Below are 13,013 nucleotides of genomic sequence, written 5' to 3' on the forward strand. Positions count from 1 at the left end.
CATGGTCAACTGTGGTCCAAAAATATTAAATGGAAAATTCCAGAAATAAACAATCCCTAAGTTTTAAATTGCATGCCATTCTGAGTAGCGTGATAAAATTTCTTGCCACCCTGCTTTGTCCTTCCCGGGATATGAATCATCCCTCTGTCCAGCATATGCATGCTTTATACACCACCAGTCCATTAGTGACACAGTAGCCATCTCAGTTAGTTATCAGAATGACTGTTGCAGTATCATAGTGCTTGTGTTCAAGTAACGTTTATTTTATTTTATTACAGTATATTGTTATAATTGTCTTATTTTATTATTATTGTTGATCTCTTACTGAGCCTAACTGTAAATTAAATTTCATCATGGATGTGTATGTATAGGAGAAAGCACAGTATCTACAGGGCTAGGTACTGTCCAAGGTTTCAGGCATCCACTGCAGATCCCTGCAGATCAAGAGGGACTACTATAACAACTTATAACAAAATAAGATAATAAAGGAAGGATGAAGACAAACTTGGTTTGAACCAAGAAATACAAAATGCCATTCTTCATTTCATAAAAAGGATACAGATTATATGTGCTAATTTTACAATTGATATATATAGCATTAATGCATTTAAACTAAGATAACTGAAAAGCTTGCTTAACTTGCCAAACTGCTCCTGCAAGCCTGCTAGGAATGAATGAAAAATAAAGGGGAACTCCATAAGGTTAAAACAATGCAATGGCAGCAACTTAAAAAATATCAAAAAGAATTAGGAACCGTATGCAACCTGCCATACTGTAGTGCTGATGACTGCTATGGATTGAATGTGTCCCCCCAAGGACTAAGTTGGAAACTTAATCCCCAGTCAGGAGGTGGGGCCTAATTAGAAGAAATTAGGCCAGGAGGATCTGCCCCCATGAATGGATTAATAATGCTGCTGTGGGAGTGGGTTCCTTATAAAAGGGCGACTTTGGTTCCCTTTTTTCCTTGCCCTCTCTTTGTCCTCTTGCCATGGGATGACACAGTAAAAAGGCCCTAGCCAGATGCGGCCTCTCAATCTTGGACTTTTAACTTCCAGAACCATGAGCCAATAAATTTCTGTTCATTATAAATTACCCAGTCTGCGGTAGTATGTGGTATGTTATAGCAGCACAAAACAAAGACAATAACTAAATGCCTGAAGCCAAAGAGCAGGTAAGTTTCATTTCTTACGGCTTAAGCATTTTAACGTATATCTTACACCAAAGAGGATTTACCTTTTTATTCCCTGAAATGTACTGCTAGCCATGTCTATGATGCCTCCAGTTGGCCTTGCTACCGCTCCCACTAAACCTTTCCCAACACCTTTAAAGAAACCAGCTGCTCCTTCTTTTTGAGCTCCTGGAAAGAAAAAAGAGTTTCTGACAAACGCATCCAAGAATGAAAACAGAATCAACTTAGAGACACTTGGTAATATACATCACGCAAAGGAACTACTATACTTACCTTTGATTGGTTTTGTAACAATTCCTGTTATGCCACTAACAAATCCCTGGAAGGAAAACACAATTGAAAATTTATAATACTTTTTATGATGCCTAGAAGAACCAAGTTTGGCTTACGCAAAAAATACAGAGTTCTGCTTTTTATATATCAAAAGAATTAACAGATCTCCTAAGTATTTTATTTAAACAGAACGTTTTTGCAGGCTACTGACATGTTTTATATGCTACCACCCACTGCTCTTAAAATATCCAAATAATAATTTAAGGAGTGAGAATCATGTCTATTTCCTTATTCACAAAATGTAGGTTTAAAAGATATTTCCCCAACTCTTCACAACCCTGTGAAATTTCTTACAGAAACTAAGCCTTTTCCTCCACGAGTGATGCCTTCTCTAAAACCAGCTGGTTGCTTATTCATGGCTTCTCTTCTCTTCTGTTGGTAGTCTTCATCCATAGTCATAGCTGCTACCCCTTTAGCCATAGCACCGGTGATTTTGGAGGCAGCACCCGCTAATCCACCTAACAGAAATTATTTTATCTTTAGTAAAAGTAATGATGCCATTACTTTTTAGCACAAAAATATTTGGCAGATATTCTGTTTCTTACCAACAGCTCCACCAACTAGTGCCTTAAGTCCTAGTGCCATTCCCTCCACAAACTCTTCAGGACCCTGGATGGCTCCCTAAAGGGCCAAATAATAAATAAATGAGTGAGTGAGTTATATACACTTTTAAAGATGAGCTTACAGATATATACGAGGAAAGAGGTAGTAACAAAAACGGATAATTTTGTCCCAGAGGAAGTGATATCAGCAATAAGTTTCACATTAAAAGGATTCCTAGGGATATTTCTGGATACTGAAAGTGTGAAGGATATAACGTTAGAAGCTGACCCTTAGAAAGGAGTATGACAACTCAACAAAGTACAGAAAGATGCTTGATCCATATTGTAAGTTTATGAGGAAAATGCAAGCACAGTTCAAACTACTCGTGATAAAAATTTCAAATAAATAAAACACTTTAAAATTCTTAATGCTTTTAATTACAGTGTACAAAATCAATATTAACTTTACTTTATCTTTTATTCTCCTATACATTTATAAGTGAAAGTAGGAGGCTTTTTGAGAAAAAGTTTTAAAGGACATAGAACAATCATACTTTCTCCCATTGATTTTTAAGATTGCTTGGCCTGGTGTCAGTCTGCATGATTATTTTTACAGTTCCACACTACTGTGCAAAGCAAGACATGGTGATCTTCTTTCTACTTTATCCACCTTTTATATTCCAAGAGAACACTTACAATTCAGCATAGCTTAACAAAAGCTTAAGTTTAAATTTTGAGGAAAAAGGTAAAAATGTCCCCCAAAACCTCTTACCATTGTTTGCTGCAAAATAATGTCCTTTTGTATGTGTGTTCCAAAATCTGTTTGCACTTAACTCAACTTAACAATAGAAATGTAGTATCTATTCAAAAGTATCAGTGACATATTGCACAACCACAAAATTAACTATTTTACCTGGTAAGGTTCATAAAAGAATGCTTCTACACCTTCAGAAAATTCTCTAATTAAGCCAAATGGATTTCCCAACACATCAAGTCCAAGAATGAGTACATACATCTGCTTTATGGCCTAAAAATAAAACATGAACATTAATCAATTCAGACAATTAGATCTATTTTTTTTCTTATAGGTTATTTAAAACCACACCCAGTTTTCTCAGGCTAACACCTTTAATGCCAACATCAACTCCTAAATCATCTCATTTTATTAATCACTACTCTTTTTTTTTTCTCTTTTTGAGACAGTCTTGCCCTTTTGCCCAGGCTGGAGCGCAGCGGCGCAATCTCAGCTCACTGCAATCTCTGTCTCATGGGTTCAAGCAATTCTTGTGCCTCCCCCTCTCAAGCTGGGACTACAGGCATGCACCACCAGGCCTGGCTAATTTTTGTGATTTTAGTAGAGATGGGGTTTCATCATGTTGGCCAGGGTGGTCTCGAACTCCTGGCCTCAAGTGATCTGCCAGCCTCAGCCCCCCAAAGTGTTGGGATTACAGGTGTGAGCCACCATGCCAGGCCTACTGATTGCTATTCTTAGGTTTTAAAAAGTAATTTGGTATTACAGTATTAAAAATAATATGACATTATACTCATGTAAAGCTCTAGAATATTTAAAATACTTTCACTTTTATAATTATCTGTGATCATTGTCATTACTACCACCATTTTATAGATTGGAGAAACATACAAGTCAGATGATACCCAGGGGTCACATAGTGGGTATATGGCAAAAGTGGGATAAATCCAAATCTCCTGAGTCATGCTCAGTGATCTGTCATACCATAGCTATATCAGATACTCCGTGAGTTATATCCTAAAACACAGGAGTGTCTCTAGAAGTGGAAAAACATCTGTTAAAAAATATATATCTGGCTGACTTAACTAGTTACGCTAAAAATATCCCATGTTCATCAGTTAGTTACTAATAGTTTCCTTGAACCCATTTTTTACTTAAATGTGATAAATTAGTTAATATTTTATTTAAAGATTTATTTATTTCCAGTCCATGCTGATCCAGAAAACATTTCTGTCAGTGGCTAAAAAACATAAGGACAAAAAATTCAAATAGTGGTTGAGCTCAATTTCTTTTTACAATTCTGAGGAAAATACCCATGCTTTAATAATTTGAAAATGGCTATTTAGTTCCTCCACAATTCTACATTATATATGTATAGACACAAAAGGTTTTACTAGTCTGTGTCACTCTGTCGCTTCCATAAGATAATCTTAGACAAACCTGTTTTGAATAGTGTCTTATGACTTCAGACTGTAGGTCGGATGTTGTATGGAACTGATAGTTGAGTTCAAAAAATGCAAGCCTGAAAAAAGCATAAAAATATATTGTCTGTACATGTGTATGGAGAAAGTATTTTTAATATTAATGAGTGGCTTTATTTTCTTTAGAATCCTTCTAGTACATTTTCCCATGCCAATCAGGAAATCTACTTTTTATATACATCTCTGCATATTCTAATCAAAGAACCCTCTAAGAATCTGATAAAAGACATGGATCTTATCTTCAGAAAAGTCACCAGTACACATAAATTTTCATGTAATTTAGAAAATTCTGAGATCCTGTGAATCCCACTCATGTACTAAAATGGGATTTCACTAGAACTTTATTTCACCATTCTGTCCTATCATGGCCCACACAGAAAATGTCTGACACACTGATAAAGAGGTTGCTCAAGAATGGCCAGGTTCAGTTACAGCAGGTTTTGCCTGCTTACTTATAACCCCATTCACAGAATATATATTCTAAGATTAGCTTACTTATAACCCATCCATAGCATATACCTGATACAGTAACTGAAAAGCTCTATGCTTCTTGTTGCTAAGTGGAATCCTATTTCTGCTAACGTCATACCTGTGTACTTTTATTTGACACTAACCTAACTTTATCTAGGTTCAGTGTTACCTTGAGTTGGACTTACTAATTCTTACAACTGTTCTTAATAATCAATTCTAGATGCTACTTGAAAGGGTTATTCTCTTCTAAAGTCTCAACTCAGACACTCTGAATCTCTTTGGTCAGATACTCTATGAGCTTCATTATGACTCACACTAAAATATAAATTCCTGGTTACAACATTTAAAATTGATCCTTTCATTTCCCCTATTATTGCATTCATTCTGTTCTAGCTGCATATGCTTTGAAGAGGCATATTCCTATTAGCTTCAAAGCCATACATTTCAGACACCATATCTTCGGGCATACACATCCTATCCTTCCCTAAGCCAGAAAGATCTTTTAAAATGTACAACTTGCAAGGCCTATGTCTCTTTTTCTTAAGGAAATTATTTAATAATTCTGTAATTTAGTAACTAGGGGTTAGCAAATCATAAGTTCTGTGTTATTCAGATTGTACTTCACTTAAATGCAAAAACCTCATTTTGCCTATGATCTGTAACGTACTTTACACACTTTTTCATTTACGAAATTTTTAGGTACATATAAAATAGAAATATTTTCATCAATTTACAGATTTGAATATTAAACATACTTAAAAACTACATCTTGTACATCTGTCAGTGTGGCACCAATACTCTTCAGCAAAAGATTTAAAGAATGAACTGGAATCAGTCCTCCATTTTGTTTTGAATCTTTAGCTTCTTCTCCGCCCGAACTCAGTGAAACACTTAAATGTAACTAAAAAGATAAAGAGATACATATTTAAAAGTATTTTCTTCATATTGACAATTTTAACTCTTAAGAAACAGTTTAATTTTAAATTCACTACACCATAAATAAGATTTCAAAGTTATCTGGATTATGTTAAAATTACTAAGTAGAAATACGAAGAAATTTAAAATCGAACATAGCTCTATTTAAATCTTCAATTCAACAATTTAAGATTGCATAATATTTAATCCTATCCCATTCTTTTGGTAAACCTAAGAAAATACTAATTTTTATATATTTGTTAATAACATTAAAAATCTAGAAGTTGAAGCTGTTGAAAATGATGCAAATACATATGGTCCCAACTTATGATGGGGACCATATGTATATGAATTATGTCTGACTTATGATTTTTCAAGTTTACAATGCTATAAAGGCAATACACCTTCAGTGGAAACTGTACTTTGAATTTTGATTCAAAATTTTTTATAATAACTTTATTAGAAAATAGGCTTTGTGTTAGATGACTTTGCCCAGTTGTTTTGAGCATGTGTAAGATAGGCTAGGCTAAGCTTTAATGTTCAGTAGGTTAGGTGTATTAAATGCACTTCTGACTTAAAAGATTTTCAACTTATGATGGTTTTACTGAGACGTAACTCTGTGATAAGTTGAAAGGCATTTGTATTTCCAAAAGTATGTTTCAATTATTTCAGAAGTTAATAGCCAGTTAAAAAACACTTTTGTATTGTATTGCACATACATATATTAACTATATATGTCGAGTATATGCAATACAATAGAGTACTCGACATATATGGTTAATAATCTTCAATTACTGTATAATTAGCTTATAGGAATTTTGCATTAAAAACTAACTTAGATTTGATACCATTCCATCTTCAGTTCTTAAGGCTGCTTTATAAATTACTTTAAAACTAATACACAAATCATCATATGCAAAATTTTGAAAATTGTCACCTAACAGCTTAAAAGAAAATCAAGGTAAAATAATGTTAGGTCAAATTATAAACATAAATACATGCTGTAGGTGACTCCACATGATAAAAAATTATTTAAAAATAAATAAAAATGTAAGGGTAATTCCTTTGTTACTTAATTAGTTTAATTGTAGATTTACCGATTTTATGTATTACTGAAGAACACAATATAAATGCTACATCAATTTGCTATTACCTAGATTATCAAGGACAATAAAAATGACTTTCTCCTACCTTGAGAGGAGATATATGAAAATATTCATAGAGGCTGACTTGTGATTGATCTACTAATGAGGCTGTTTTATATTCTTCTTTGAAAGCTTCTATATCTTTATGAAAAAGCTCAACCTATAAAAGGAACACAAAATAAAATTAAAACTAAAGAGAACTAACCTGCGTGAGGTATTTAAGCAAATAGCAGACACACTGCCAAAACTCTTCTGTAAGATCTAGACTCACTTAACATTGCTTATGATTGCCTCAGTAGGGAAAGTAACATCTCTATCATTAGGACAGTTCTGTCTGCCACTGACAAACTGACAAGCATTATCTTCTATATTTCTACCCAAACCATTAAGACACTAAGCTTTTCTCCATGTGACTATAAATCTTATCCCAAAATGACACTAATCCATACCATCAACACTCTCTTGGGTATATTCGTTTTTTTCAACATAATCATACAGTCAACTTGTATTTTGTAGTCTACTTGTAATTGCTTTAATGCAACCTACACAGACCAGTAACATAATAAAATAAAGGTGTTGAAAATAATTTTGTATTACTGATCAGTGGTTTCATTCTTGATATTCATCAGTACTTCTCTACATGCTCAGACTGAAGTAACTTCAATGTGTTGAAAAATGGGCTCCCAGATTATTTTAACATATTCATAAAAACACAAAAATGATAGCCTTATAAAAAGTATATTTGGAAATCAATTTCTGAGATGACAGTATGGGAAGCTCTCCAAACCAGCACCCCAGCTAAACTGATAAAATTTAAACAACAACAACAGCAACAGCAACAAATTTAAGGCCTCTAGGAATGGTTGCAAGGTCATAAGCAAATGAAGAAACATCTATTTAAGAAAACCTAAAAAATTTGGTAAGAAAAGTGAACCTGTGGTATTTTAACAAAGGCCATTCCCTCTGTCCCCTCTCCCAGACTAATGAACCAGAATTCTACCTAGATTACTATACCCAAGAACACAGAGCTCCTTCCTGGCCCAGTTGTCAATCGGAGGACTGTCTTCCTGGGAAGAACAGGAAGTCAGCATTTCTCATCCTGTTCCCAGCTACCTGCTGCTGAGGTTAAGTTATGGTTGAGTGCAGTTGTGAGTGGGGGCTTCCTTTATGGTTTTTGTTTGTTTGGTTTTGTTTTGTTTTGAGACGGAGTCTCGCTCTGTCACCCAGGCTGGAAATGCAGTGGCACGATCTCAGCTCACTACAACTTGAGCCTCCTGGGTTCAAGCAATTCTCCTGCCTCAGCCTCCTGAGTAGCTGGGATTACAGGTACCTGCCACCACGCCTGGCTAATTTTTGTATTTTTAGTAGAGATGGGGTTTCGCTATGTTGCCGGGGTGGTCTTGAACTCCTGACCTCAAGCGATCTGCCCGCCTTGGCCTCCCAAAGTGCTGGGATTACAGGCGTGAGCCACTGCACCTGGCGGGGCTTCTTTTCTCTGTCCAGCCTCTTGCATGGTAAAAAAGCTCTGCCTTGGGTACAGAACCACTGAGAATACTAGAGTTCTGATCACCCTTGCCCAGGCCTGTAACGTGCTGGTTCCATGCTAGCCGAGGCAGGCTGAGATTATCTCAGTCGGCTGCTGTTCTTACCCCACCACACATAGTGCTCAGCTCCTAAACTGGGGTGTTACTCAAATAGAAGGGTGTCACAACTGTGCCCACCGCCAGCTTCAGAGGCCTGGGTTAGAGGTTTTTGCTGATGGGAAAGTAGGTTTTAAAACAGATCACTATTAATCTCTTCCCAAAGGAACTAATTTCATTTATAACACAGAGTGCAGTTCGAGCCTAAGGGTGCTCTCAGAAACAGCAGATGTGGTGAAAGACAAACTAAAACGAAAGTCATTGATTTATAGAAGATACTGGCTAACCTGTAGACCTAGTAGTTTGCAGGAGAAAATCAGAGAAAGTGACAAATAGAAGGGGTTTTCCTGGGGTCAGAATGAAAAACACAGAAACATGGTGAAACCCTGTCTCTACTAAAATTACAAAAATTAGCTGGGCATGGTGGCACATGCCTGTAATCCCAGCTACTTGGGAGGCTGAAAAACGAGAACTGCATGAACCCAGGAGGCGGAGGTTGTAGGGAGCTGAGATTGCTTTTGCAGCACTGCACTCCAGTCTGGGCAATAGAGCGAGACTAGGTCTCAAAAAAAAAAAAAAAAAAAAAAAATTAATGTAATAAAACATATCAATAGAAAACCCAAAAATTGTACAATCATCTCCACAGATGCAGAAAAAAGAACAACAAAATATACAATCATGATTTAAAAAACAACCAACTAAGAAAAGAACTTCCTGAACCTGAAAAAGGATGTCTAAGAAAAACCCAAGGTCAATATCACACTGAAAGACTAAAAATTTACCCTCTAAGATCAGAGGCAAAACAAGAACATCTGCTCTTGGCATTTCTGTTCAACGTGTCACCAGTTTCTAGCCACAACAACTAGTGAAGAGGAAGAAACAAAGGCATTCAGATCAGAAAGAATGAAGTAAAACTACCTCTCCTCTCAGATGACATGATCTTATGTATAGAAATCCCAAAAGAATATACGGAACAACAATTAGAGGCAACAATTCAGTATGGTTGCAAAATACAAGATCAATATAAAAAAATCAACTGTATTTTTATACAGTAGCAATGAACAATCCAAAAATGGAATTAAAAAATCAATTTTATTCATAATACTATAAGAAGAATATAATATATAGGAATAAATTTAACGAAAAAAGTGTAAAACTTATACTCTGAAAAAAATTAAAAATCTATGTAAATGGATAAACATGTCCTGTTCAAGGACTGAAAGACCTAATACTGTTAGGATGGCAATATTTCCCAAATTGATTTACAGATTCAATGCAGTCTCTATCAGATGTCCAGCTGACTTCTTTGAAGAACCTGACAAGTTGATTCTAAAATTCATATGAAATTCCAAAGGACTCAGAACAGCGAAAACCATCTTGAAAAAGAAGGACAAAGTAGGAAGATTCATATGTCCCAATTTCAAAACTTAATACAAAACGATAACTAAGACAGTGTGCAATGCACAAGGACAGATGCACAGATCGATGGAATAAAATCATGTGTGTATTCTTAACTGATTTTCAACTAGGGTGTCAAGACCATTCAAAGAACAAATAGTCTTTTAAAGAAATGGTAATAGGACAACTGGATAGCGACATGCCAAAGAATAATTCCGATCCTTATACATCATATACAAAAATGAGCTCAAAATTGATCAAAGACCTAATCATAAGAACTAGATCTTTAAAACTCTTAAAACATTAAGACTAAATATTCCTGGCCTTGGATTTAGCTAAGGATTCTTAGAAATGACACCAAAAGCATGAGCAACAAAAGAAAAAATAATTTGAACTCCATTAACTTTAAGTTTTGGTCCTCAGTAGCAACATCAAGAAAGTGAAAAAGCAACACATAGAATGAGAAAAAATATTTGAAAATTATATACCTGATATGAGATCTGTATCAAGAATATACAAAGAACTTTTATAATAAAAAGGACAACCCATTAAATAATAAGCAAAGGATCTGAATGGAGATTTCTCCACAGAAGATACGCAAATTAATCAACATATTAAAGATAATCAACATATCAAAGATGCTCAACTTCATTAGTCATCAGGTAATTACATGTCAAAACCACAGTGAAAAACTATTTCACATTCACCCACTATGATTGCTAGAATCAAAGATAATAACAAGTGTTTGGGATAATATGGAAAAATCAGACCCCTCATATGCTCTGGTAAGAATGTAAAATGGTAGAGGCACTTTACACAACTGTCTAACAGTCCCAAATGATTAAATATAAGGTTACTATGTGATTGAGCAATTCCACTCCTAATAAATTTTATTTCTTTTGGCTTATATACCTAGGAGTGGAATTGCTTAATCACATGGTGATTAAGTTTAAATAAAGTTTCATTTAAGACTTTAAATAGAGTTTTCGTCCAATAAAAACTTGTACACAAGTATTCATTACATTATCCATAATAGCCAAAATGTGTAAACAAACAACCCAAATGTCCATTAACAGATAAATGGATAAACAAAAAGTGGCCCATCCATATAACGGAGTATCACTTGACCATACAAAGGAATGAAGTACTGATATATGCTACAACATAGATGAACCTTGAAAGTATTATGCTAAGTCAAAGAAGCCCTTCACCAAAGACTACACAGTGTATGACTCTATTTGTATGAAATATTCAGAATAGGCAAACCTAAAGACACAAAGTGTATCAGTGGCTGCACGGGCAGTTACTTTTGGGCATGATGAAAATGTTCCATAATTACAGAGTGATGATGATTGTACAACTTTGTGAATATATTAAAAGTCATTGAACCCTATCCTTTAAATGGGTGAAATGTATGGTATGTGATCTACACCTCAATAAACTCTTATTAATTTGCTCTTTCTCCACCCATGAATCTATGAGGGCAAGTAAAAACCAGACTATATCTGACCTACTTTATAACTATGATTTTATGGTCTTCCAGTCACCAAGATGATACCACCTTTTAATTTTCCTGTCCTTTCGCTCATTAAATACCCTGGACATACCCTAAATTTCTAAATTATTAATGAAAGTGAAAGCAAAGCCAAAGTAATCCAGGAAAATAAAAGAGGAAAAAAGAGATGGGAACATAACAATAACAAATTATCCTTTTTTTTTTTTTTGAGACGGAGTCTCGCTCTGTTGCCCAGGCTGGAGTGCAGTGGTCGGATCTCGGCTCACTGCAAGCTCTGCCTCCCGGGTTTACGCCATTCTCCTGCCTCAGCCTCCCAAGTAGCTAGGACCACAGGCGCCCGCCACCTTGCCCGGCTATTTTTTTGTATTTTTCAGTAGAGATGGGGTTTCACTGTGTTAGCCAGGATGGTCTCGATCTCCTGACCTTGTGATCCGCCCGTCTCGGCCTCCCAAAGTGCTGGGATTACAGGCTTCAGCCACCATGCCCAGCCAACAAATTATCCTTTTCTACCTGGTATTCACCCCAGGCCTTTCCTCCTGTTTGCTAATTTTCTGTCTTAGAAAATAAGATTTCTAAAAAGGTATGTACCACAAGAGAGTAATAAAATTTGTTTAAGTGTATTTTTTAAATGCGACAAAATCATTTTAATGTCTTTAACAATTTATAATAATATCTTTTTTTTTAAAGTTCTCCTTCCCTAATCCTTTCCATCAAATGTTATTATTTTAAGTCTTACCTCTGTATTTTCAGTTACCTCAGCTTCTGTCATAAGGTCTGTTAAAGCATAGATAAACCCAAGATCTAACCTGAGATCCATTTCTTGAATCAATACTTTGAAATACCTATATTACAAAGTAGAAAAGATGTTTTAAAAATCATCAATTAACAACTGTATTACAAAAATCAGATGAGAAAAAAGTATGAGATCAATATTACAACTCTGAAACTTAGGACTACTTAGTTGACTAAATTTTAAAAAATCATGGAACATTGTTAATAACAGCAACAAAGTCAAAATATGAAAATGGCCATAAAGAGGAAATGGATAAGTAAACTGTCATATGGAGTCATAAAACAGAATATTACACATTAGTGATAATGAATGAACTATGGCTACATAAAACAAAATGAATAAATTTTAGTAAAAATGTTGAATGAACAAAAGCAAGTCCCAACACTTATTTCCAGTCTGAAACAATTTTCTAAAAATTAAAAAATTAAAACTAAAAGGCATAATGTTTAGGTACACATGCACAATAAAACTATATTTTAAACAGCAAGGAAATAAAGACAGTTTATCTTGATGATAAGGTAGGGAAACTAGACGGACATTATTACATAGACAGATGTTTCAGTCCATCCTCTATTTCTTGAAATGGGTAGTGAGTGAAGATGAAAATATTATTGTTTTCCTTTTTCAAAACAATATATGATTATAGACAACTGCAAACAAAAAACAAATACATATACAAGAGAATAAATATTCAAAATCCAGAAACAATGACTGGAAATACCTAGATGTATTTCATCCAGAGCTTTTTTTTTTTTATATACAAGAGAATAAATATTCAAAATCCAGAAACAATGACTGGAAATACCTAGATGTATTTCATCCAGAGCTTTTTTTTTTTT

At 34.7% G+C, this 13,013-nt stretch overlaps 1 protein-coding gene across 1 annotated transcript in view; it reads right to left on the reverse strand.

Moving 5' to 3' along the window:
- The window catches only part of VPS13A (vacuolar protein sorting 13 homolog A (S. cerevisiae)), a 220,188-nt gene that overhangs the window by 41,622 nt on the left and 165,553 nt on the right, over nucleotides 1-13,013 (reverse strand). The window contains exons 59-67 of the mRNA XM_011947040.1: nucleotides 12,118-12,223; nucleotides 6,874-6,987; nucleotides 5,523-5,668; nucleotides 4,256-4,337; nucleotides 2,978-3,091; nucleotides 2,068-2,143; nucleotides 1,817-1,980; nucleotides 1,463-1,508; nucleotides 1,234-1,357 (exon numbers count right to left, since the gene is read on the reverse strand). Coding sequence (XP_011802430.1) covers nucleotides 1,234-1,357; nucleotides 1,463-1,508; nucleotides 1,817-1,980; nucleotides 2,068-2,143; nucleotides 2,978-3,091; nucleotides 4,256-4,337; nucleotides 5,523-5,668; nucleotides 6,874-6,987; nucleotides 12,118-12,223 — 972 coding nt within the window. The remainder of the gene's footprint in view (nucleotides 1-1,233; nucleotides 1,358-1,462; nucleotides 1,509-1,816; nucleotides 1,981-2,067; nucleotides 2,144-2,977; nucleotides 3,092-4,255; nucleotides 4,338-5,522; nucleotides 5,669-6,873; nucleotides 6,988-12,117; nucleotides 12,224-13,013) is intronic.

Source organism: Colobus angolensis, unplaced genomic scaffold (genome assembly GCF_000951035.1).
Source record: "Colobus angolensis palliatus isolate OR3802 unplaced genomic scaffold, Cang.pa_1.0 Scaffold257, whole genome shotgun sequence".
Lineage (NCBI taxonomy): Eukaryota > Metazoa > Chordata > Mammalia > Primates > Cercopithecidae > Colobus > Colobus angolensis.